General features: G+C 46.9%; 2 protein-coding genes across 10 annotated transcripts in view; one reads left to right on the forward strand and one right to left on the reverse strand.

Moving 5' to 3' along the window:
• NEU2 (neuraminidase 2) overlaps nt 1–5,085 on the reverse strand; it is a 36,428-nt gene extending 31,343 nt beyond the window's left edge. Inside the window, exons 1-5 of one of the 6 annotated variants that reach the window (XM_027703818.1) lie at nt 4,853–5,085; nt 4,234–4,433; nt 2,349–2,503; nt 1,417–1,551; nt 366–522 (exon numbers count right to left, since the gene is read on the reverse strand). The gene's annotated coding sequence lies outside the window, so the exon portion shown is untranslated. Of the gene's footprint in view, nt 1–365; nt 523–1,416; nt 1,552–2,348; nt 2,504–4,227; nt 4,434–4,852 lie in introns of all 6 variants that reach the window. The other 5 variants (XM_027703817.1, XM_027703815.1, XM_027703816.1 and 2 more) reach the window with 5 other exon arrangements.
• The window catches only part of NGEF (neuronal guanine nucleotide exchange factor), a 50,741-nt gene that overhangs the window by 18,164 nt on the left and 6,654 nt on the right, over nt 1–25,923 (forward strand). For 3 of the 4 annotated variants that reach the window (XM_027703811.1, XM_027703812.1, XM_027703813.1), the window contains 9 exons: nt 6,383–6,565; nt 6,674–6,777; nt 11,362–11,636; nt 18,179–18,339; nt 18,480–18,632; nt 20,571–20,700; nt 21,421–21,495; nt 23,394–23,483; nt 24,691–24,854. In XM_027703811.1, coding sequence (XP_027559612.1) covers nt 6,383–6,565; nt 6,674–6,777; nt 11,362–11,636; nt 18,179–18,339; nt 18,480–18,632; nt 20,571–20,700; nt 21,421–21,495; nt 23,394–23,483; nt 24,691–24,854 — 1,335 coding nt within the window. Of the gene's footprint in view, nt 1–4,989; nt 5,219–6,382; nt 6,566–6,673; nt 6,778–11,361; nt 11,637–18,178; nt 18,340–18,479; nt 18,633–20,570; nt 20,701–21,420; nt 21,496–23,393; nt 23,484–24,690; nt 24,855–25,923 lie in introns of those variants that run through there. The other variant, XM_027703814.1, reaches the window with a different exon arrangement.

Below are 25,923 nucleotides of genomic sequence, written 5' to 3' on the forward strand. Positions count from 1 at the left end.
CCCCCCTATTCCACACAGTCCCTGCTTGCCAGGTTCTTGAGCTGGTCATGTTTTCATTACTGTGCAAGGTCTAGACTTTGCCCTCTATGTCTCCCAATCTGATCTGCTTCAGCTGGACTCCTCAGCTCCTCAGTCAATCTCTTTGTTTCACTCCTTTTCTATCAGCTTCAACTTGTGATTCCCCACACAATTTCCTCAGCCTGCTATTTCTCAGGCACATTAGTCCCCTCTCTTCCCTCCTGCAGCTCATATCTCAGTGTCCTGTTGTTCTCCAGGCTCTTCACCCTTTGGCTGCTCATACAATCTTAGTATCCCACCCCTCCTCCTAGCTCCAGTGCCAAATTTTGCAGCCTTTTCCAACTCACCATTTCCTGAAGCCTGAGCTGTGTGTGAGTTCCCCTCTTCACAGCAGTCTCCTGGTCCAGAAGCAGACCTCTTCCTCCCCATGCTTGAGTCTTGCCCCTTCTGTTTTTCAGTCAAGTAGTTTTCTTATCATGCTGACTGGATCCAGCACAAGGGTCACTGAGGATCCTGCAGAAAGGTCTTTATTTGTATGTTTATATATTTATTTATAAATATGTATTTATACCTAAAGAGGCCTTCATTCACAGAGCCTAGAACTGGACCAGGCAGTTTTACAGCTCCAGTATCAGAAATTATCATCTCAGCCCAGAGGATGTGTTCTCTCCATGGGCAGCAGCTCAGGGATTTTAGGTGCTACAATCTAAGTCTGGAGCTTGTGTGTATTGTAGAGAGTGGAAAAGGGCCTATAATTCCATGGCTTTTCTTAAGTCTGGCAAAAACACAATCCTGGAAAGCCCCAAAATTTCAACTTGCATATCAACAGAAACCACAGCTTCTGGAAGGACAGAACAACAGGTTTTCTGTTTTCCTTTAGTAGGGATCCAATAATATTTTCCTAAGTCTAATAAACTGTTAACTGCTTTTAATATATAAAAAAATAACTTGTCTATGGCAAATGGTCAGTAAGTAAAAGCATAACCCTGATGATTATGAGCACCAAAAGGTTAGAAGCATCTAAAGGTAAGGATCTTATAAATGAAATTTCTGAATATTTTTAGTTATTGGTAAGCCCCAACAGATATAACTGAAGTATTTTGATGAGAGCTTAAGGAGGTTCAGGAGAACAGATATGCTCTTATCCTTTAGGATCTAAAAATACTAGGGATGAGGAGTTCTGCTTATCTACCATTAAAAAGTCATAATCAGGAACAAAAACTGCACAGACACACCTATTGCCAAAATCACTGCTAAAACCCCACATGAACAGAGGGAATCTGAATGAACCTGAGGTATGAAAATATCCTTGACTAGGTATAACATTATTCAAATCTATTATTAACTTCACACTTCTCCATAAATTTGGCTAGTTCAGATTAAAACAGTGCTTCTTACCTCATCTTGTGGCCTTTCTTGGTGTGAAACTCCCACTGACTAGAAGGGTTTGGGGAATTTTTCATGAATAAGATCTGCTGGACTGCCTCTTCTCTTTTTAGTTTCTAGAAGAGAAGGTCTAATTTCTAAAAATTGCTATAAGGGAACATTTTAAAAATGCATTTCAATTTAATTTGAAAACAAGTTCTTTGCATAGCTTTATTCTAAGGATTGCTTTTGAGTTGAAATGCACATAATAAATCTTAATTCAAATGATTACTCATTTTTCAAAATTACTAGTGCCGGAAAATACAAACCAAGATTGGAAATTCATCCCCCAAGCATAACTTAAATGAGATAATGGTAATAAAGTAGTTATAAACTCACACCAATTATCACATTTTAACACAGCCATGGACCAGGTCAGCCAGCATTTAGAATCTTTTCCAACAGCAGTACAGTGAAGCTGGGAACAGTCTGCAAGCACACAAACCCCTTCTCTGCAGAACAGATGCAAGCTCAAACCCACTTCCCTTTGCCCACAGGGTCCTGCTCTGTGGCAACAGAGCACGGCCACCAAGGAGCTTTTCCAGTTCCTGTGTGCTTTGGGAGGGACCCTAAGGATTCCAGAGACAGAACTGGGATTTGGTCTGTTGGGGCACTGTGGGAATTCTGTCACCAACAAGAGCACAGGGCATGCAGCACTGCTTGTGCAGTGCCAGGGTAGGATTTTCAACCAGTTGCTTTGTTGTTCTAGTAATCAGATTCTTTCTTTCCCCCTACAACTGGACAGGGAATTTTAGGATGAATTAGAGGGATTTTTGGTGAGAAAACTGGTTTGTCATCAGGAGATTGTACTGATTTTGATAACTGGGGGAAAGCTTTTTAGGCTCTGCATCAAATTCTTTGTTCTTACAGTGAGAGAAAAAAGAAAACCTCCTCCAAACTCCCACCCGATGGTTAAGATTAGGTGGAGTAGGAACTTCTCCAGGCCTGAGCCTGCTGTTCCACAGCAGTGGAAAAGGATCCGAGGTGGCAGTGCCACGGTCCTGCCATCCATCTGCACGTCTGCCACCTCTGCTCTGCTGGCACTCGCTTTGAGCTCACCCTGTAGTAACACCAAACACACAGAGCTGGTTCTACCAAAAAAAATGAATCATTTTCCATGAGTTTAGCTGCCCAAACCTGTTCACTGAGAACGAGACAAACTTGAGTGAGTGCTGGCATAACAGCAGAGGTAGAAATCTGCCTCAGGGGGTCAAGTGAGAAGTGGAATTGAGCAGCTAGATCAGCTTAAACTGCACACAAAGTCCTAGCGACTGTGGAACTAGGGAGGAAGAAAGGGGCAGTTATTTTGGAGCTACTCCACATAAATAATTCAGTATTGACTGACTTAAAGTGGTGTTTGGTGAATAAGCATTTGCCAGGTTGAAGCACCTTTCCCAGTGACCAGAGAAAGCAGAGCAGCTGCAGGAAGAGAGACTGACCTGCCCTGGAACAGGCATGTGGGATGTGAGAGAATGACACGGCCGTGACTCTGACCTGGATCCTCCGTGACCAGCATGAATATCCCAGTCACCAGATCGCTGTGACAGAATCACTTGTTTGCCTGCCTTTAGTTTGCATGACAAACTTGAAAAGCTTTGTTTTTGTCTCCAAACAGAAAAGCACGATTTAGAAAATCCCAGGACGTTTTGTAGGACAAAAATATCTCCATCTTGCTAAATATCACTTTTTATTCCAGTTCCAAGAGCACTGGGAACACTCTGTCACTTCACTTGGGAGAAAAAGTATTTCTCACGCGCTTGTTCTGTTTCTGGACATCCTCTGTGTGTCAACGTAAAGTACAAGAATAAAGCTGGAAAGGAAGAAAGAACAACATCTTTGAAAGACCAAATTGCAATTAAGAAAGGAAGGAAAAGTAGAGTAGTGGTCATTGCTGCGCAGTGGAAGAGCTCTCGGAGACACGAACATACAAGCTGCGGCCTCCCATGGCCACAGGGGGCATTTCACTCGCAGCTGGTGTTCTCACCTCTTCAGAGCTTCCGATGTTTTTATTATCATTAGTACTTCCAGTGATACATTCAGATTTTCGTCTTGGACCAAAAGTGAAATTATGTTGGAAGAAATGAAGGAAATGGAAGACAGGCAGGATCAAATTACCAGACAGTTATAGGATCATGAAAAGATGCTTTCTATTTCTGCAAGTTTTTCATAGCATGACCCAGACACTTTTTCTAAAAAGAAATTTCAATTTGCAACAGATTTAACCTTGGGAGTGAAGCAATGTGAGGGGTTAGAATCTGTTAAACTCTTAAAGCATACTTCTGAAAGAATTTTTTTTTCTTAGTAAATACACTCAAAAGTTATATTTAGATATCTATTCATCCTAGCAATGTCAGTAAGAGCTTATGCACTGATTTCCCTTTGCATATGAGAGAGAACTCCCCACTGCTCTTGGCCCTTCCCTCTAGAAAAGAGTAAACAGCATATCTGGTTTTCCAGATTTCAGGATAACTAAAGATCACTTCTTTTCTAAGAAAGAAGCTTTTTAGCATCCCACCCACTCACTAAAACCCTTGACAATATTCTTGCCCTAGCGGCAAGCCACCAAAACATCAGTCGTTAGGCAGAGTCTCTGCCGCTTTATCCCTTCCACAAGGTTTTAGCCGCCCCCTCACTCACCTCTCTCCCTAAACCCCCTAATCCCCAGTGTTTAATGGTGATAACCCACTTTCATCCCATATTGACCATCTACCCAGTGACAATCTCAGCCCCAGCTCTCAGGCTCTCCTGCTCCTCTCTGAGCACAAAGCAGGCTCCAGCTCTCACCCTCACCCTGGTATTTCCTTTCGGTTGTCTGGTCCTTCCAACCTCCTGGTCCGGGACTGGACATGAACTGGACTCACAGCCTTCTCTGAGCCTTCAATGACATTTCCAGCTGTTTTTCTTTCCCGTTCTGCTTCTTAATGACTTAATGACTGAGCTCTCCAGTGTGCCAGATCTAGATCTAGTTCACATAAGCTGAAGGACTTTTTCTGGACATACCATCATGTACTGATTAGAAGCTATCCTGGCATATGATTTAGGAAAACCAATATAAAAATGTTAAAAAGGAAACCATTTTACACATACAGACCAATATACAGATTTTATGCTGTTACATAAATTACCTTACCATGTACAGAAAAATCATGGTTATTTATGCAACAGGGAGAAAGCACAAGGAATAGCCGAGCACTTTCCCTCTGTTAACTCCTCAGTTGCAATGTGGTGCAGATGACGTTTTTTTTGCTGAGAGTTATTAACGTGTAGGGAAGAGCTGCACCCAAACCTGTCCACAAGCACTCCAACTGATCCGAGGTGTAACCGTACTCTGGAGCTCAAGAGGATTTATCCCCGAGGCGGAAAAACAATTACCTGAACGAAGAGAGATATAGATCATTGAGATACTTACTGCCTAAACGAGGCAATATATCCTTATGGAAGTAGCGACGCTAAGGAAAGGGAGACGGGAGAAATGAGCGATCGGGTGCGAAGCCCCGCCGGAGGAGGAGAGGCAGATAGCGGCCAATCCTGTGGGGTAATCAGGGGTGCACTTCCCGGCAGGAGGGATTAGGCTGAGTTTCCCAGTTACATTCCTCCATCTCAGGGTTTCGCCCCTGGAGAAGAAATGCACCATATGCACCAGATCTGGAAGCAGTTCAGGAGAGCCCCCCTCTCCCACCCCTTTCTCTCCCTCCAAGCCGGCGCCAGGCGCACATAGGCAGAGAGGTGCAGGGGATGGGGGGCAGCGCTGCGCCCCGGGGCTGAGGGAGGACAGGTCAGTGCCAGGGCAGGACCCCTGCCCGCTGTGGGGTGGCCGTGCATGGAGGAAAAGGGCTGGGGCCGGTGCATGGGGTGGGATGGGGTGTGTGGGTGCTCGCTGGGGGAGGGTGTCTTGCTGGGGGGGAAAGGAGGGGATGGAAAAGGGGCTTCCCTGCATCTGAGGAAGCAGCCTCTGTGCAGGAGCGCAGGGGGGATGGAGGTAGGGGTGCCTGTGAAGGTGGGGGGGCCCTGGGGCAGGGATTGCTGCCTTTTGGGGGGGCCCCTGGGGAGGAGGGAGTCATCCTCCCGGCGGAGGAGGGACCTGTGCCGGAGCGCTGGAGGGGAGCCGGGGGGCTGAGGAGGTCTCTGCGGGCAGGGGTGCCGGGCACGGGCTGGGGGCTCTGAGAGGGGAGCAACGACACCTGAGGGGTCTATGGGGGCTCGGAAAAGATTTTGGAGACGCTGAAAGGGTGTGCAGAGGGGGCTCTGAGAGGCTGTGGGGGAACTCTGGGGTCAGGTGGGCGCTCAGAGGGCTGAGTTTGAGGGGCTCCGAGGGAGCGGGGCTGGGAACTCTGCCGGACTCTGAGGGGTCTCGGGAGGGATTTGGGGAAGGCTGAGGGAGCTCCGCTGGGATTTGGCAGAGCTCCGTGGAGCCTCGGAGGAAATCCGGGAACGAGGAGAGGGGCTGCAAGAGGCTAGGGGGGCTCTGAGGGGTTTGCGGGAGCCCGAGAGGAGACTCAGAGGGGAGTTTGAGGGGGTCTCTGGGAGGAAAATCTGTGGGGAGGCTCTGAGGGGGTCTGAGGGGAGGCTCTGAGGGAGCTGCGTGGGGGTTTTGGCGGGAGAGCCAGAGGGGGTCGCTGAAGAGGTTTTGGAAGGCTCTGAGGGGATTTTGGTGGGGAGCCCCTGTGGATGCCTGATGGGGGGTCTGAGGGGAGGCTCTGAGGGGATTTGAGGGAGCTCTCTAGAGATTTTGGGGGAGAGCCATGGGGACGCCTGGGGGGGGGGTCTGAGGAGAAGCTCTGAGGGGAGCGGTGAGGCTCTGAGGGGGCTTGGGGGCAGAGCGTCTCGGGTGGGGGGTGTCTAAGCAGAGGCTCTGAGGGGGTTTCGGGACTCAGAGGGTCTCGGGGGGCTGCGGGGGTGCCCCGGGGGCGGCCGCAATTCCCCTCTCCCTCCCGCGCAGGCTGCTGCCTTCCTACCCCCGTTACCGTGGCAACCGCCCGGGCTCCCCCAGCCCCGCGCCGCCGCCGCCGCCGCCGGAGCTGCTGGGCAGCCGCCTGCCGCCACCGGCCATGGAACTGCTGGCCGCGGCCCTGAGCGCCGCCTGCGCCCTCGACCAGGACGGCTCGGCAGGACAGCCCGGCAGGTGAGGGGGGGCTGAGGGCGGGGGAGCGAAGGGCGCGGGCGGGCCGAGGGGCCGCTGTCCCGCCGCCTTTCCGCCGCGGCTCTGAGGGCTCCCGTCCGCCTCCCGCAGGAACCCCCCCGCCGCCGCTGAGGAGACCCCCGCCGGCACCGCCGAGCCGCCGCCCGCACACCCCATGACGGCCGACTCGTGGAGGAACCTCATCGAGCACATCGGTAAGGAGCCGTGCCGGGGGGAGCCGGGCGGGCTGTCCGGCCGCCGATGCGCCCTCACACAACTTCGCCGCTCGTCCCGCTCCCGCCCCGCCGGCGGCGCAGCAGCCCCGACGGGTGCCCTCCGCCCAGCCGGCCGCCTCTCCCTGAGCTCCCAAACCCACCCCTGACCCCCCACACCAGACCTGAACCCGCGCGGTGTGCGGCCGGGGCGCCTCGGGCACGGCTGTGCTGCGGGACCCCAGCTCCCCGTCCGTGCTGGGAACCTCCGAGCTGTCGCTGTAAAACATCACTGTCGTGGCCTTTTGCCGTCTTTAGGGGCATCAGGTTCGTGCGCTGCCTGGCAGGAGATTAATGCAGTTGCTGAGCAGCCTGACTCCCGTTCATAAACAACGATTACTTCTTGTAATTACGAAGCAATTAATCATTCAGGCTACCCCAAACTTTCTGGTAAAATATGATTTTGTGTACTCAAAAGACATAAGACTAAAGTATTGTGTCACTCGTCCTGTCGGACATTAGTTGTGTGCACGGGGTTCGCATCTATTCGATGTAGCGGCCACTGGCATAGCACTTGCAAGAGAGGAGTGAGGGATTTTATCATTTGTGGTCTCTAAAAAGACAGAGTTGAGGTTACCTGGGTGGTTGTGGAGGAGAGGACTGTCACGCTTTTGCTCTTGTGGTTTGTTTCTCTTTTTTTTTAAAATTATTATTATATTTTGTGACATGCAGAGAGGACCTTCACAGCTTGTTTCTTTTATTTCCCATATCAGAATTGTGACTTTCCTCAGCGGGATTTGGGCAATGGCAAAGTAAAACCCCATCCTGGGGCGGGTTTTGTGGCGGGAATATAGAAGCTTTGTTTTTAAACAATTCTGCTCAGTTCCAGGGAATGAAACAAACACACTTTAATCTAGAGGGCAGGAATGCAGCACTTAGCATGGGAAAATCAGGGAGATAACTCTCACGAGCACCAAAGCAAACCTCCCTGGCACAAATGAGGAGGCTTCTCACGCTGTTTGCTGTCAGGTTGTGGCAGGCAAGGCTGGTTCTTGCTGTGCCTGATGCCACTGGGACAGTGCTGGGGAAGGAGGCTGGTGTGAACCCAGCAGCTTGCCAGCGTCTGTCAGAAAAACTAGCTGAGTCTGGGGCCTTCTGGAGGAAAGTGGTGAACAATTTGCATGCGCGTTACCAGATTTGTTACCTGCTTTTGGCTGTGTAGGTACTAATCTGCCAAGGGAGATGTGTCAAAACGTTGTCAGTTTACTGTGACTGTGCAGCTAAGAGGTGAGATAAAAATACTGAAGCCAGCAGGATTTCAAAGGAACCCAGTTGCTATATTCATATATATTTTTGTGTGCTGTATATCAGAGGGAAGGTGTGCAAAAGCTCTGCACACATCAGTGTAACTGCAAATAGGTCTGTTTTGACCCTGACGGAGGAGACAGGTTTTGACAACCAGAGATGCAACGCTTGTCCCCAACAGAGATGTTACATCAAATGGCTGGAGCACACTCGCTCCCTTCCCTCCCTCCTGCCTTTGAGGCATTAGTGGACTTTTTGCCTGAAACTGGAGCAGAGAATTTCAGAGAAAACGTCTCTGGGCCTCCTGAGATTTTACATAGCTTTCAATGTAATAACGTTTACTTTAAGAGCGCTGCTAACTCTCTGAGGCAAGGATTTCCACAATTAGTAACTAGTTTTTCAATTACCCTCCCAGGTTTTGAGAGAGCTGGGAAAGGGAGACTGTGACAGCAAAATGAGATGGAATAAACAGAAAGGGAAAAGTCTGTTATGTACTATAAAAACTATGTAAACACGCCTTAGGAAGGTCAGCCTTAGACACTAAAGTCAATAATTAACACCAAACTCATGGTCTGACCACAGACCACAGGTCACAGTAAGGACAGTCGGGACAATAAGGAATGAAGGGAGCTGGTACAGGTCTCTGACATTTTGTACTTGTTCACTTAATTAAATGTAAGCATTTACTAAATCATTATATCCTCTGAGTCACATTCGACACTTTCATTCTACACAGTCAGTTCCCAGATGTATTGTTCTCCTGTCAACATGTCAAGACCCTGTTCCCTGACCTTGCATCTGTTACCTGTCCTGTGTTGTGGCCATCTCCTGCTCCGTCTGGATGAGGCTTTGGCATAGCTTCTCTCTCTCTCTCTCATCTAAGTCACTTCTCTACCCATTGTAACCTCTTTACTGACATATGGATAGACCTTTTAGACCAAGAAAGTGGGAATATCTCTTATTCTTGCTAGCACAGCCTTCCTTGTTTCTTCCTATGCTTCTGCCTAAAGCATTTACCTACCTGCCTTTTGTCTTTCTTCTGGTAGCACTTTCCTGCTTTCTCTCCATACTGCTGTCTGTGGTAGAGCTTCAGCCAGTCTCTCTTTATTTCCCTTGCTGTCATTTCTGGATGACAGTCAGTCAGATCTCTCCATGTCTATATTTGCCTTTGCCTGCCACTGACGGCTCCATAGGTCTTATCTCTTGGGCAGTCAGGGAACCTGGAAACAAAATCAAGTTTCATTATCTGCAGTTTGTTTCCTTAAAAGCAAGGGGGAAATAGTCTTGAGGACGTTTTTTGAAGAGCTGCTCTCCAGATCTGCACAAAGGGCCCTAAATCCCCCTTACACAAAATATCCTCTGACTTGCAAGGCAAACCCACCAGCACAACATGGCTGTACAGTCAATGCTGCAATGTAAGGATCTCCAATATGAGTAAAATAGATTTCACTTCCCAGCGTATTTTCCCTCGAGTGGAGCACTGCCCACGCTCCTGCAGGGTGTTACTGCCCAGCCTGTCCTGCTCTCTGTGGGGCAGAAGGACCCAGTGCTGTGCTGCCCCAGAGCCCTGAGCACAGGCTGAGCCTGCAGATCAGTACTGCTGAAAGCAGCTCCCATTTAACAGGCTCTCCACTCTTTCCTGAAGAAGCCTTTCCACCCTGCTACATCCTCAGCACCCTCCCTGATGCTGAAGAACAGGCAGTGATGCTTAGGAAAGCCATATAAGCCTTGTTGACGCAGAGAGAAATTACATAAGTAGCAGCAGAGTGCAAAACTTCAGGGGAAGTCTCCTCTGCTCAGCATTGTGTAGGAAGCTAACAGAAGACTATATGGTTTCCTAGGCACAGCTCCCCTTATTGCTATTTTAATCCAGTGTTGAACATCTTTCCAGGAAGAACAGATAACAGGATACGCTCGCAAACTGCAGCAATGCTGTCCTTGTGTCTGTGCTTTCCCCCAGCACATTTCCCATTATAGTTTTAGCAGTGACTGGTACAGAGCCTCGTGGACATGGGTCCAGAGTTTTAATAGGCAGCAGCATCTACATTTCTGCCCTCCCTAGACAAACTCCTGACCCTGTTGTCTCTCACCTTATTACACACAAAATCTGCTTCTGAGATCAAATATTGTGAATGCATGTGACCAGATAAATTTCAACCCCTAGCGATTCAGACAAAATGAATTATGTAGGATGTTCTTTTTAACATCTTTTCTTTTTATTCATTCATGTTACACTTTACAATTCAAGCATAAACCCAGTGAGAGAATGTAATTGTGCTTCTTCAATTTCAGTAAGGGAGGAGAGTGACTCAGAGCATGTTCGTGTTTTCTTGTCTTTACATATCTTCTAAATTACATTTTGTATTCAAGTAGTTAAAATTCTGGGTCCTACAGATGGTTCAGAAAGAGAAATGGGACAGTTCAAAAGCCCTCAGAGAGACAAAGGATGTTCTGAAGATGACCAAGGAATTTCAGGAGTCCTAGCTTTTTCGTGCTGTCAGTTGAAATCAGGGGTGGGGGCAAATTTCAATTTGCCATTTCATCTACCCCTGAAGTTAGCAATTGAAACTCAGAAGCCACCTCGTGTGATTGATGTGCTGCCAGGTGGTGTCAATTCAGACCCCGTTCCTTAGCGATGTAACATTCAGGTACCTTTTGAATGTTAATTTTGTATCTTCAATCATCATAGAAACCGAAAAGGAAAGCAGAGGGATATTAAGCAACATGTCCAGGGCTAACCACAAGGTCAATACCAAAACAAACTAGTAACTGTAGCTTCTTGTCCTAAAGCTTCACCTGCCTTAACAGCAGCTCAGTGTTTCCTCATTAAGGGTTTTCATTACCATCAAATTGCTCCTTTAAAGTGGTTTCAATATAGGCAGCATTACTTTTCCAAACGCACATTTAAACATACATATCAACATATATAGCTTGTAACATAGTAATATAAGAGAAAATCAACATTTAAAAGACAATTAAAAGCCTGGCAAATGATGAACCTCTTCTTTTTGGTCTTCTGATTGACCACAGATTCCTCTGTGTTACTCAGTGTTTTGTAGAGCAGGTTGTTGACAACACTGTAGATTTAGGAATGGCCTTCCATTTATAGTTCCCACTTCTGGCTGAAGTAGGAATGCCATAACTGGCTTTTCGCTCTGCACGGAAGGGGTCTCTCTCACCTCTGCTGAGGTGAACTAGCACAAAGCAATTGTCTTTTCCCATAACACTTTTCTACTCTCGTGTTCAGCTGTCACCTCTCAGACCTGTTATGTTCCCTCCTAGGGCTCTTGTACCAGGAATATCGAGATAAGTCTACACGCGAGGAGATTGAAACCAGGCGACTGCAGGATTCACAGACAGATCCTGAGGAGACTTCCCCCAGCGAGGAAACCCCGTCTGAAGCAGAGCCTACAAGTACAACTGAAAACAAAGCTCCACCACAAATCAGTTTGCTGAGGAATTCCAACTCCAGGTTCAACTTATGGCAAGATCTTCCCGAGATTCGGAGCAGCGGCGTCCTCAGCATCCTCCAGCCAGATGAGATCAAGCTGCAGGAGGTAATGAGGGAAGGTGGAGTGCTTCTTAACTGCATTGCTGCTTTAAAAAGTGAGAGTGGATTAAGGCAGATTATCAAGATTTAAAAACTAAAAGCTTCACAGCAGTCACAGGCAAGCCTTGCCCTGCTGAGTATTTTCTGTGTTGCTCTGGTTAGCATCACTCACTCTGTCTTGAAATTACAGGTGTTGTTCTATATTCTGTATGTTCTGTTGCTGCCGGACATTTCTGTAGCAAAAAGAACTTTTCCCTTTTCTAATTCAGCTTTAGTAGCAATTTACAAAGGAAGAGGGATAACGAGGAGGTTTTTACAGTAGAGCTTTTGATTCCAGTGCACATTAATCCTCTTCTGAAGTTACTAGCAGGACACATACTTTCCACTAGAAATCTTAGAAGAATTCAACTGTAAGGTTTTGAATGTGAATAGAAAGAGAAGAGATGGAGATTGATAAACTTCCTTATATTTAATTGTTGTTACTTGGAGTCTATTGCAAAACAGGAAAAACTAATGACAGGTGTATTTGTGTTTTGGCCATACGGTGCAGTGACATCACTGGTTTAGAGTCGCACGCTGTTGACTTACAGGGCTGCATCAGACAGCGAAAGGAGTGGGTGGGGGTAGCTGCCACAAGTCATGAAAACATCAGTTGCACAGCAGTTTACAACTGGTTGCTATTCTGGGGAGTGTGGAGAGCCTGAGTGCTCTCTGTCAATGCATAGCACTGCATTCATAGCAGATGACGAGCCTTGTTTAGTGTGTGATGTGCGTTGTGATACGAGCAATGGGACTTCAAAGGCTCCATCCTCTGAGTCCGACCATACCCCTGCACCAGCATTGCTTCTGCTGAGATGGTTGTGGCAGTGTGTCTGTTCATCTCTGGCTTGTGAGATTGTATCTGAGGTGTTGAAGAACACCTCAGGGTGTGAGCAGTTCCCCTAAGTTTACTTGGACCTGCACAATCATCGCTGATGAACTCCTTGTGCACACAGTGCCAGTGCTGGCCAAGGCTGTCACTTCACCATGGCACTGCAAAGGCTCATCCTGTGCCCCGGGGGCTGTGATGGGCAGGGCTGTGCCACTCACACCCTCAGTGCAATGGACCCATGTTTATACACAGTACCTTGGGCTGGCAAGCACAGGCTGTTAGTGAGTCAGGGTTAGGGCTGAAGGTGACTGAAATGATTTGTTGCTTTTCCATGTTCTTCTTCTGCACTGGTTATTTCCATATCAGATTTGTTCTGTTTACCTGGCAAAACATGGTACTTCAAAGTGCCAGCATTACAAACACAATCTGGCATCTGAAAAATTACAAGCTTTTATTTTTCTTTTTTGCTTCAAAATGAAGAGTTTTTTACAGAGAAATATTTGCTTAGAAGTGTGCACTATAGATTTCAAAGCCTGCCGTTTCTGTTAAGTTCCATTCATTACCTGTAGGTGTTTTAAGGAAAAAAATCTCTTTGCTGCTAAATCCCTACATTAAGTGTGCTCAATTTTCTCCTCACTGCTTAAATAAAAAGAGAAATAAAGCAGATGGAGAATGGGACAGTGCTGCCTTAAAGAAGTGCTGTGCTTTCTCCAGTTTTACTTTATCACAGCTGAAATTTTCTTCCTGTTTGTTCTGGGATTAGCACAGTAAGAGATTATAATGTTGCTCAAAGCCAGAAAGCTGTGAAATTGGCTGAACATTGAACGTACAAAGTGGAGAATTTGCTTTGTGAGGAGAGTTAAGGACAGAAAACGAGGAGGGCTGGAGGAATCACTGAGGCAATCGAAGAGATGATGTTGGATCCAGCCTTGCTATAAGCATGCACTGCTTGTTCCTGCAGTGCTGGAACCCTGCTCAAGCTGGATGTGAACTGTGAGTGTGAGCTGTACACAGCTTGATTTAGTGAATGTAAAATGTTCAGCTTCACGAAGGAGAATTGGAGACATTTTCCTGAAGTGCAGGACAGCAGAAATTATGGAGTTACCATCTTAAGGACAAAATCATGCCTATCTGACCTATTTTATCTTCAAAGCTGCAGTAAACACGGGGCCTAGAAGAGCTTGTAGCTCTTCAGCCAGGAGAGATAGAACAAAAGTATTATTGAGACCCCAGGAAACAATACTGGTACACAAATTGAAAGGAAGTTGAAGTTAACACCTCTTTCCCAGCCGAGGAAGGGAACATCACCATAGATGTGACAGAGCAGGGCATAAACACTCAGGAAAAGTCACACATCTGCAGTGATCTTCAAAGTGAGAGAGACAAGAACAAGAAGAGGAATCTGGTCTTCATTATGGGCAATGATGGAAAGTTACTAAGCAGCCTATCAATGCAAGGTAAAAAAAGATACAGGTCTTTTTCAAGCATCAAAACAAGAAACTTGACTGGAAGACCAATGAATGCTTGAAAAGTGTCATGGAAGGCAATTTGTTATTGTCCCCATTGGAACAAATGAGCCAGAATATGGAGTTTCATAGGAAAAAACAACAACAACAACAACAAACAAACAAACAAACAAAACCAAACCCAACCGCCCCCAAATCCACATCCACATTTCAGGAATTTCAGAAAAAAAAATGTTGCAGCACAGCCCATTAACCCGGGGAACTCAGAATTCAGGCAGCCATGGCCTCTGCCACACCAGCCTTTTCCATCTGAAGCACAAGTGAAAGCAGAAAGATACGAAACAACCACTGGAAGAACCCCAGAAAAATGCGGCTGCAAAAGCAGAAAAATACACGGTACAGACCACAAAGGTCAGGGAAATACAAACATTATGTGCTACTGGAATAATTATCAGAAGTGACTAAGTCATTGATAAGGTAGTTTTAATTACCTAGATGTGTGTTGAGCAAACACAGCAGAACATGAATCATTAAGGGCTTTCTTCTAACTCCCTAGAAGATGTAATGGTGCAAGAAGAACAAGCCAAAAGAAATGCTCCGGGTTCTGACATGGAGACAGAGTGGAAGGAATGACAGACACGTGTGTGTAGCAGGAGGAAGAAATACCTTGAGAGAACACACTCCCTGTGTTACGTGAGATTTACATTAAAACAAACTCTGTCCCCAAGGCACTAGGATCTGAAGAGAGAGTGATCCAGAGAAATGACATTTAATCAGTGAAAATTCTTTCAGCGTGAGCCTAAATAAAATACTGCTATGGCCTTTGTGTGGACCAGCTCTGTGGTTTATTCCTACTTCCTAGTTCAGTTCTCTCATTTTCAGTCTGTCCTTGTTTTATTTACTGTATAGTTTCTTCATTTTGACCTTTCTTGCTTGCTGACTGTATTATGTTATGGTTGGACTCTTAGAACTGTTTAGGTTGGAAAAGGCCTCTGATTTTCCTACACCTTGTTTATCTTCTATGTTTAAGGGGATTTGGAGCTGAGTGGAACTCATCCAAAACAATTTGAGAATGAATATAGTTTAGCAAACTATTCTCAGTCTTTGAACTGAACCATTTTTGCTGAGATGTGTGAGCTTTGATAGAAGTTTTTGCCAGGTTATTTTTTGGATTCAGGTCACTTTGGTGTTAGAAGAAGGGCTGAGACAGACTAGTCTGCACCCATGGTGTGAATTTAGGTGAGAGAGCTGCTGCTCTGGAAATATTCTTTGCTTGGGCAAAAGTTGTGTGCACTGGTGGCATGGCCTGTGTGGAAGAGCACACTTGACAAGCAGGCTGTCTTTCCTTTTTGTTCCATTTTCACAAAAATATCCAGGTAATACTTAATTTAGTCTCGTTCATTGAGTAAATCTTAGATTTCAAACCTTCAGGGTGCTCTTGTGCTGAACTTACTGCACTGACCCTGTGAAGGCAACCAGGTCTGAGGGTTGATCAAAGCCAATGTTGTGGCAGGGGGTCAGAGCAATGTCCCTCCTAGGCTAGACCAGGACTCCCCCTTCTCACCTGGTGGGTTCTGTGAAGAGCAGGGCCATCAGGAACGGGTATTTCCAATCTATGCAGTAAAACACCATATTGCCTCAGTGGGAATTGAGCCTGTAGGATTAATCTTGTCCTTGATGACTTATTTCTTTTCCTTTTTGATCTTCTGCATTTCCTTCTTCCTTAGGCTTCACATCTCTTTTCCTTTCTCAGCGTCCCTGCCAAAACATAAGCAATGAAAATGACAGCCCAGCTTTTACGTGCTTATGAGATTTCATGAAGTTAATGACCCAGAGGACTGATGGTGTGGTCATGTTTCCAAGACAGAGTTTCAGACTCAGAAGATAGCAATATGTCAACTGACATTTAGTTCAGATTTTTTCCTAGTATTTTTGCACTTCTGAGACCAGAAGTTGATGCTCTTTTTTCTAGTGACTGCTTAGAGCTAACAGAGCTCAGTTACTCCACAGGGATCACATCATTGCATCACAGGTGGATGTTTGGTGCCAGTTTAGGAGGTTTGCAGCTTGTTTTTCCCATCCAAAGTGGAAACAACTGGCTGGGCTGCTTGGAGCAAGTACTTCTGGTCTGCAGAGGACTAGTTGGATCTCCAGTGTAAATTAGGAATCTGGCACCTTGCACGTGCTATGAACGCTTCCAGAAGCTTGTCCCGACCAGTGAAGATGTTCTTTAATTTCAGCATCTCCTTTAAGTCAGAACCCTGTGCACGGATATTTTCCCTCTGGATTTCATTATTTCTTTAGGATGGCCAGCACTCTGCACCTGCCCATGCCCCCTCCACTATGGTGAACAGCAAACACACACAAATTGATTTCTCCAAACGTAGGCAGAGGGGCTTCTGCAGACCAGGAAGCAACCTCCTAGAGGAAGCAAATTGCCAAAGGTTTAAAGGCTGTGGTAGAGTGGCAAGTCTTGATCTTGGCTCTCACAACCATCCTGCAATCAAATTTGGCAGAAAAAATGATAGGAGGTGTCAATCTCCAGGATAGTTGGCTGTCCCAACATGTCCTGTCTTATTCTTTGTTGTATCTTTGCATATTTCCACTTCTGCTCTCATTTTTCAAATAAAAAGATACAGTTAAAGCTGTAAAAGTTGCATTTAGGACTGAGCCGGTCATGCAGAAACAGAGAGGTTCTCTCCCAGGTTCACCAGGTGCCTGGGTAAAGCTGTTGGAGAAGCTGAGCTGATACTCCTCCACTTTTCTCATGAGGAAACTGGCCTTGAAAAAAAATCCAGCACCCTCTTGTTCCTTAAACACTCTCTGATGCAGTCACTGACTGATAGAGTCATCTCTATCCATCTTCCTTCTGGGGGCTGAGCTTCCCTCTCTGGTGCAGGAAAGGACCACCTGTTTGAATTAACTGCCCACTGGGAATACTTCCTGGGCTACCAACCCTGCAAAGAGCTGAAACATCACTTAAACTGCTATTTTAGCAGCTCTGGATTGAGTAACTCTCTCCTTGCTGTGCATGTCCTCCAGATCTTGGCCTGCAGCGCAGTGTCAGGGACACAGCCCAGGTCTCTGCCTTGGGTTCTTCTGTGGTGCACGGTGATATTTCCAGGAGAAGGCCAGAAACCGATCAGTGGAGAATTTCAAATAATTTTTTTAAGAAGAGCAAACAAACAAACAACAAGCAAACCACAACACAGACCCTCAGCTAATTCAGAAGATGTCTTAATATATGCACAGCACAAAAAGTCCTGCATGTACCTGTGGCTCCACTGGATGTCCTTGGCTGTAGCTGGGCCCCGCAGCTGCTGGGAGAGCTCAGGGCCCTGCTGCTGCCCTGCCCGGCCAGCTCCCCCTCCCCAGGGTGCAACAGAGGGGCCCCGGGCAGGAGGGGAGCATCCAAGTAGCTTTCAATTCAAGGAAATGAGACTTTCACTGAGCTATAAAAGGTTCCTCTCTCAGTAGTGGCTGCATGGGCCAGCCCCAGGACAAGGAGCCCAAGATGCACCTTCATCAAGAGATGTCTGAAGGATCTAACAATTTTTCACCATGTTGAAGCTCTTGTGAGAATCTTCAGTTAATCTTACTTCAACTAATGGTAGTTGTGTAAATATTCTCTTTTTGTATCTCAGTCTGAACAAAGACTCCCCCAGAGAGTAAGGGAGTTCTGTGTGCCACCTACTGTAGGCAGAAGACTATATATCTTCATCTCATTAAATTGATTTTTATCTCCGAACCAAACCACCAATTTGTCTTTCTGCTTCCACAGACCACATCCTTGGCCTGAGGCTTTGCTCCAGAATTTTCTCTTCTAATAGGATAAGCAAAGGCTGAAGTTTGGAGCTAATTTATGATTTATGGTATTAGTTAGGGACTACCATGTCTCATCCTGGTCCTCTGTGGGTTGGGTCAGAAAAGTGTATAGCCAGGGCTGACCAGGGAGCCTCACTTGGACAGTAACAGCTCTATTTCCTTTGGGTCAGGGGAGATGGTTGAGGGAGGAAACCTTCCCTGTTCAAGTCACTATCCCGTGTAACATGTGGCAAATGCGTTGCAGGCTTCCCTCTCCCTGTGCTCTGGGCTGGAGGGTGGGTGCAAGGCCCATGGCTGTGCAGCACAGATGTTCTCAGTAATGCCGGGGTGCCTCTCTGTAGAAGCAGAAGGTACCTGCTGATTGCCTTCTTTGGGATTCTCCCCCAGGCCATGTTTGAGCTGGTCACTTCTGAAGCCTCATATTACAAGAGTCTGAATCTGCTGGTGTCTCACTTCATGGAGAACGAACGGCTGAAGAAGATCTTACACCCGTCTGAGGCGCACATCCTTTTCTCCAACGTCCTGGATGTGATGGCTGTCAGCGAGCGGTAAGGCAGCTGCTGGATGGCAGCGCAGGCAGTGGCTTTAGCTGACCTCAGCTGTACAGGGATGGAGGAGCTGACTGCTCCTGGGAATTGCCTGGCACAGACAGGCCACAATTAAATATGGTGCTGGCTTTCTCGTCTAGCTTCCTGTTGGACCTGGAGCAGCGGGTGGAGGAGAACATCGTGATCTCAGATGTGTGCGACATTGTCTACCAGCACACGGTCAATCACTTCTCCGTGTACATCACCTACGTGTCCAACCAGACCTACCAGGAGAGAGCTTACAAGCAGCTGCTGTGAGTTCTAGTCCTTGTTGCTAAATTACTTTGCAAAAAATGGTAAAGGCCACGGATTTAGCTGTAATTTTAATATGTATGAGAAAGGGCTGGATAGCACAGAAACAGGATTTCCGACGTCACTGATTTCTCAAAACCCCCCACAATTAAAGGCTTTGTAGTAAAGATGGGGTTATATAGTATACAAGTAACATGGCAAGTAAATTCAGAACCAGCAGTTCCCAACTGTGGGAAATAGTTGTGGTGCACACAGGGCCACGTGATTGTGAAATGAACGTATTTTTAAACTGCAGGTAGAGGCAAGAGATAAAAGGCCATGAATATAATATAGATCTCTGATGACACAAACAGCCACTGCTTTTCCCAAGCTTTTCAGCAAGACATTTGACCTTCCCAAATTTGATAATTAACTCTTTTTCAGAACAACAGAATTTTCTTAAAAGGAAAAAAAAAAAGCAAAAGCTATTTGCTTCACATTCTGGTGTTACACACACAGACTTAGGCCTGAGGGTATAATCCAAGATATTTTTGTAGTATTTTTCAAGCTTAGCAAGTCTTTTGGTCCAGTAGGAATTCTCTGATACCAGCTCAAAACAATGAGTGCCCTACAAGCTTGCCTTTGAGCAGGAGATTTAATTTTTCTTTAGTTACAATGTCCTGGATTCTTTCAGGACAGCCCATTGCCTATGGTGCAGTGTATTTTCTCCTGTAGCAGCAGCTGGTTCAGATGAGTGTAACAATCCCTAGTTCTTTCCTTTCCCACTCTCCAGCTTTTGAGGAAAAAACCTACTTTTAAGGGGCTTCTGCTGAGCTTGGCCAGCTGTTCTCTCCAAAAGGAGGGTAGGACAGGGTTCCTTCAGTCAGAAGTGAGCAGTGCAGCTGCAGAATAGAAACAGTTTGCCTACAGTCATTAACTAAATGCTCAGAAGCAAAGCAGCAATAGGCTGGAGTATTTGAGCTTAGAAAGGACCTGTTGGAGATGGAGGTATTCCTCAGTGTGAATTCTGAGGGCAGCATTTCTTGTCTGTGAGAACACATGAAGCAAATTGAAAAGAACAGACTCCCTTCGAAGCCCAGGCTTCCAGCTAGCACAAGAATTTTGCAGCACTGGGCTGAACTGGAAGCCTGAGGTGTGTCACAGTTCCCCCCACTGGGCAGATGAGTCACACCATCCCAGAGTACCTGCTGCAGCAGGGAGCACTGCCAGTGGCTTCTCGTGGATGTTGTGAGGAACACACAGTACAGACAGGTTTAGCCCCGTTAGAAGCCTCGTTGGCTCCACGCTGTTTCTGCTGGCCAGGGCTCCAGCAGTGCCGGCCTTCCCCAGGGCCCTGTGGCTGCCAGGAAGCTTTTTGACTGTGGCAGCTGGGCCTTCTGAGACTGCTCCATGCAGCTGTGTCCATGGCCCACCCATGTCCTCATCTCCTGGGAACACCATCAGGGAAGGGTTGGCCATGGCCCCTGCCCTTCTCAGGCCAGATAATGATTGCCATCCTCCAGCTAAGCAGCAAGGAATATCCAAGCTTGAGCTGTTCTGTGGCTTGTCTTGTTCTTATGACTGTGTGAATTTCACCTTGTCACAGAGTTCCAACTGTGTAAAAATATATAATTATGGTTCTGACTCATGTACTTGGACACACACACCCCATTCACACACACCTACGCACGCAGTGTATGCTGCTGAGCTGGAGATGAACATATGTGAATGCTACCATGGCTTGTACATTAGAAATCTATTTTTTCCCTCCCCCAACACTATAAATAGTTTTAGATTCAAACTAAAATACACCTAGAGGCATTCAGTCCCCTCCTCCTCTTTTATCTTCTGTGGCAGATGCTGTCTCTTGAGACCAAGCTGCTTTTGGGTCACCAGCCACATATGCAAGTCCCGGGCAGGGTAGCACTCAAAGTCCTCACCTTCTGTGTCTCTCCTCTCAGCCAGGACAAACCAGCTTTCCGGGAAGTGATCTCACAGCTGGAGCTGGATCCCAAGTGCAAAGGCCTGTCCTTTTCTTCCTTCCTGATTCTGCCATTTCAAAGAATCACTCGGCTCAAGCTGCTGGTGCAGGTAGAGTTTTGCTCTTATCTCTGTCACAAAGGTCTTCTGGATCACTCCTGTAATTTTCTTTTCCAGCAGCTGTGAATGGGGCTTAGATACAGCCATGATCAACCCTAGAGCTGGGGGAAGCCTTTCCACAGAGTCAGACATTTTCCATGAATACAGAAAAAAGATTTCAGTCCCCAAGTTAGTGTTGAATTTGCCAGATAGCTTTTACTGAGTGAGAGAGTTGGGAAGGGACTTCGTTGAGCTGCTAGAAAGGGCAGCAACAGTCCATTAACCCAGCTGCCTGATGGTTAGGATGGTGACACACAGATGCAGAACAGCTGGCAGACGTGGGGATGCTACATTGTATGGTGGCTTGGACCAGACTGTCAGCCATTCTCCTCCTGTGCTTTGCCAGCTCGTAGGGATGAGGAAACAGCCCAGTCCCAAATGGTCTTATCCCAGTGGCATTACCAGTAACGTTATCTGTCAGTGCCAGCTCTAGCTATATTTATTTATTAATTTATGTATAAAATAAGAGTCTGCCTGTTATATTTCCCTTAGATATAAGGTCATATGGGAACAGGTTTTAATGAGAAAGAGGAACCAAGAGGTGAGAGTCACTGTACTCTGTCACCTCTCCTGTAATTAGACTGATGGCCAGCAGTAGCTCGTGGGCTAGCGAAGACCTTTCTGTGCTCTCAGGTTGGGCTCACCATTAACACAGCCTTTCCTCCCCTGCAGAATATTTTGAAGAAAGTGGAAGAGAAATCTGACAGGGAATCTACAGCCCTGGATGCACATAAAGAATTGGAAACAGTAAGTCTGAATAGGTTAACTGAAGACCATTAAGATTTAACCATGATGCTCATTTCATGCACACACACCCCTCAAAAAATGACCTGCAGACTACCTTTCATCCTGGAGCTGTCTCTTTGAATCCTGTCACTGCATTTCAAGAGGAACTTTTTTTTTCTTAAGTCTGAAAGATGGACTAAGCTAGCAGCACTTTAATGTCAGTGACAAGGAATCCCTTGCTAACAGCAGATGTGTGTGCTTCTGCCATAGGAAGGGGCAGAGGGAATGTTTTTCCTCGGGGTCTCCAAGAACACAAGCCATTTTTGCAGATACCTGAAGGTGATGGATCCCATTGAGAGGTGTAATTAGGGGCAGCAGGCAGCAGAGTACAACTGTGTCAGGTTTCCTCCAACACAACACACTTCTTCCTCTGACCTAGAATAACAGTTTCCTAATGAAGTCCCCAAGCCTGCCTTTAGCCCTCTTCCCTGAGGCTGGGAGGTAGATCTGGTGTTCAGTTGTGGTAGTTACTTCTGTGTACAAAACACCGGGAAGGCAGTGGGATATTTTCTATCTAGGCTCTTCCTGACATGGTCAGACAGGGTGATTTCAGATCTGAATGGTCTGGACATGGCTGGCAGCTGCATGTGCTGGGACAGAGTGCTTGGGACATCTCCTGACTCCTGCAGTTCAACATAAGCATTTGAAGTTGAAAACTCTGCTAGAACATTAACCTGAGCATGGGCTTGCAGCTTCTGACTGAAACACTGGGACAGAACTGGCTCTTGGATTTGCCCTCAGCTAGTCTAGGAAGTGTACTCTTGGAGATTGCTCGGGATAAAGATGGACCTTTCAGTGAAGGATGTTCTATGCTATGTTAGTGTTTGCAGAATCCCTCTGGATGCATCTGATAGCCGATTCTTTTCCCACTGGTCAGTAGCCTGAGGAAGGCCTGTTCCTGTGGCATGCAGGTGACTACAGCTGCTGATGGAAAAATGCTGGCTTTATATTCAGTTATCAGTGACTCACATGATCAGTTTGCTAACTCCTTTGCATGGTTAAACACTGATCTGTAAGTGTTTAAGCTTAGATACCTCATATCCAGCTAGGTACAGGCATCACAACAGAGGTCATCCAGCATTTATTTTCTCTGTAGGGATCCTGTTTGAGAGACAAGAGGTGGTCACTGTTTCAGTTGCTGATACTCGGGTGGATTTTGAGTAGCAGAAACAGAGCACAAAGTGGAGCTTGTTCTCCAGTGTTATTTTTCTGCCAAGCCAGTTCTCCAGAGAGTTGCTCCTTATGAAACAGACAGTGGCATCTAGGTTAAGGTCCCTGTAACAGGGTAGTGCCTGCAGTTGGCTGTGGGTTTTCAGTTAAAAGTTTGCACTCAGAACACAGCTGGGCTCTGTATGATGAACAACGTCTCTTTCCCTGGGACATTTCATAGCCCTGGCATCTGATGCTGCTTGGCAGAACCACAGCATTTGCATTTTTGAAATTAAGATGTTTGGCTTCCTTCTCTTCTTGAAGATGACACTGCACATGTTCCTCATTTCAAGTGTTGGGAGCAGGGAAGATGAGATACATGGTGTGTCAGGATCCGGAAAACGAACTGTTCCTTCTGCTGTGCAACAGGAACATTGTTTTACACTGTCTGGTTCAGTAACCAAATGAAGCCACCTAACGTGTCCTCTGATAGCCAGTTCCACCTGTAACATCTTCTGGGTGTTTGGGGGTTTTTGTTTGGGTTCTGAGATTTTTTCCCCTTCTCTTTTTCACGCAAACACAACGTTGATAGAAGAGCTTGTCTTGGACAATTCCTGTTACAGCAGGGCCCTTCCCTGATGGTGAGGCCTTTCCATGCTGTCCAACACTTCAGGCCAGTGGAGGCAAACCTTTCTGCTCTCTTTTCCCAGGTGGTGAAAGCCTGTAATGAAGGTGTCCGGAAGATGAGCCGAACAGAGCAGATGATCAGCATCCAGAAGAAGCTGGAATTCAAGATCAAGGTATAAGCACACGCTGGTAATGATGTTAAAGGTAGATGAAAGCTACAAAGCGAAACACTTGAAAGCTGAAAAATACCCAGATGAAGATTGTCATGGCAATTGAATTCATCACTGCATTTATGCATTATGTACAGTCTCTGATTACCTGGTGCTGATCTATTTTGGCTCCACTAAGGGAATGACTAAATCAATATTTAGGAGTGTCTGACCAGATTTCATTTAATATATACCATGAAACTCCAGTGCTGAGTATAAAACTGTCATGAGTGCCATGGAGATGCTTCTCAGGTCTGTCTGCTTCATGAACTTTAAGGATCACATTTAGCTTCCCAGCAACCTTTTTATGTACCTGAACAACCAAAACAAAAAAATTTGGTTTTTCCAGAGCACTTCACCAGTGTGTCAGGGCTAGACCACAGCCCACAGGACAGCAGTACAATGGGGTAGCTACAAAGCTGCCTCCACTTCTGGTAAAGCTTATGTTGTAATGACAGGCAGGAGCTGGTTCATCCCTGGAGCCCTTGGGCACTGGCACAGGCAGGGCCACTGGAGAGAGGACTGTGGCACCGTGCATGTGGCAAACACTGGAAGGGAGCAAAGGTAGAAAGAGTAGCAATTATACAGATATTTTTCAATATTTCGGTCAATTGGAAGTGTAGTGTTCCTCTAGTATAAGATGTATTTTCTTCTGGGCTTCTTGTTTTTAACTCAGTGTGTGTTAAAACTCTAGCAGAAGTGCTGTGGTGGCTCGTGGACAGTATCTCCTCCTGGCTAGGACAGACACAACCTGTTAAAACCCATTTAACCTGGAGTTTTTTATAGCCAAGAGGCCAAACACATGGTTTTGAAAGTCAGTCTCCCTGGCCAGAAAAGCTCAGCCCAGGTGATGAGACATGGGCTCTCCTGGAGAGAGCTCAGGGCGTAGGCTGCTGTTTCAATCCAGCATTGCCATCCTTAGGTGTCTGTCCATTCTCAGGCCCTGCTGTGCCCCTGTCTGAGTGCTGTCACACTGCTGGGCTGTGCTGTGCATGGCAGAGGGCACTGCCCTCTCCTTGCAGCTCTGCTGCAGCCTCTGCAGTGCAGGTTGTGCTGATGGGAGCTCACCACCCCTCCTTTTGCACCTCTTGTTACTTTCAACATCCTGACCACTTGAATCCAAGGGGTTTTGCTCCTCTCCTGAACTTTGCCATCTTTTCCTCCCTTCTAGTCTGTGCCCATCATCTCCCACTCCCGCTGGCTGCTGAAGCAGGGGGAACTGCAGCAAATGAATGGTCCAAAGACATCACGGACACTTCGCACCAAGAAACTCTTCAGAGAAATCTACCTGTTTTTGTTCAATGATCTGCTGGTGATTTGCCGGCAAATTCCTGGGTGAGTGCAAAATTTAGGTAGTACACAGGACACTTCATTAGTCCTATTTGCCCCTGGGTTTATCCAAGCTGTGATCCCATCCTGTCCCCCAGGCACAGGGAGGGCATCCTGGCCTGACCTGTACACCTCCCTCCATCAGTCACCTTGCCTTTGAGCACAGCTGACTCTTCATGGGTGGCACAGCTCTCTCTGGCTGAAACTTTATGCAAACAGGAGTTAAACAGATCCCAGGCCAGGTCTTCCAGCAGGGTAAGTGAGCATGTATCCAGCAGTTTCTGCAGGGTGGCAATGAGTTGCATTGACTGGTGGGCTGACCCAGGAGGCCTGCCTTGCTGTCAAGAAGTGATTTTTGACTCATCACTGCCTGAAGAACAGCTCAGATTTAGTCAGTTAAGCCTCTAAGAAAGCAGACTAGAAAGTTTGAGCAGCAGGGAGGGGTATAAATGTAGGCCTGAGGCCAGCAGTTATATTTGACAGGGTGTAACCTGCCTCAGGAGGAGGAGGAGGATGTTCTCATGCTGAGGACTGACTCCTGTGCAAGCGGACACTGGTTAAACACAGCAGCAGAGAACAGCACACTCTTTGTGGGCTGAACCAGACCCACTGGTGGGGAGCATCTCGCCCGTCCAGCGTTCCTAACGAACATGTCGCCGCAGTGTCTGTATGTGGGGAAATGTTTTGCTTCTGTGGCAACTGGTATCCAGAAAACACAGAGGGCATTTTATGAATAGGAATGAATTAAGCATCACAGTCCCCTTTGAGGGAGCACCATCTGTGTTTTGTGCATGGGGAGCTCAGAGAAAGCAACTTGTTCCAGGCCATGCTCCATGCCTAGGGCAGAGCAAGGAAAGGGTTTCTTGCTTTGGGGTGGGTTTTCATAGCCAACCGCTCATCCTTTCCCACAGCAGGACATCTTTTTTTCCTCCTGCCGTGCAGAGGTTCCTGGTCTGTGTCCTCAGTACAGTTCTGGGTGGCTGAAGCCAAAGTCTCCTGGAATAACTGCATTTTTTCCTAATCTCCTCTCTAACCTTTCCCAGGGACAAGTACCAGGTGTTTGACTCTGCTCCCC

Source organism: Neopelma chrysocephalum, unplaced genomic scaffold, assembly GCF_003984885.1.
Source record: "Neopelma chrysocephalum unplaced genomic scaffold, ASM398488v2 Primary Assembly neopelma1_252, whole genome shotgun sequence".
Classification (NCBI taxonomy): domain Eukaryota; kingdom Metazoa; phylum Chordata; class Aves; order Passeriformes; family Pipridae; genus Neopelma; species Neopelma chrysocephalum.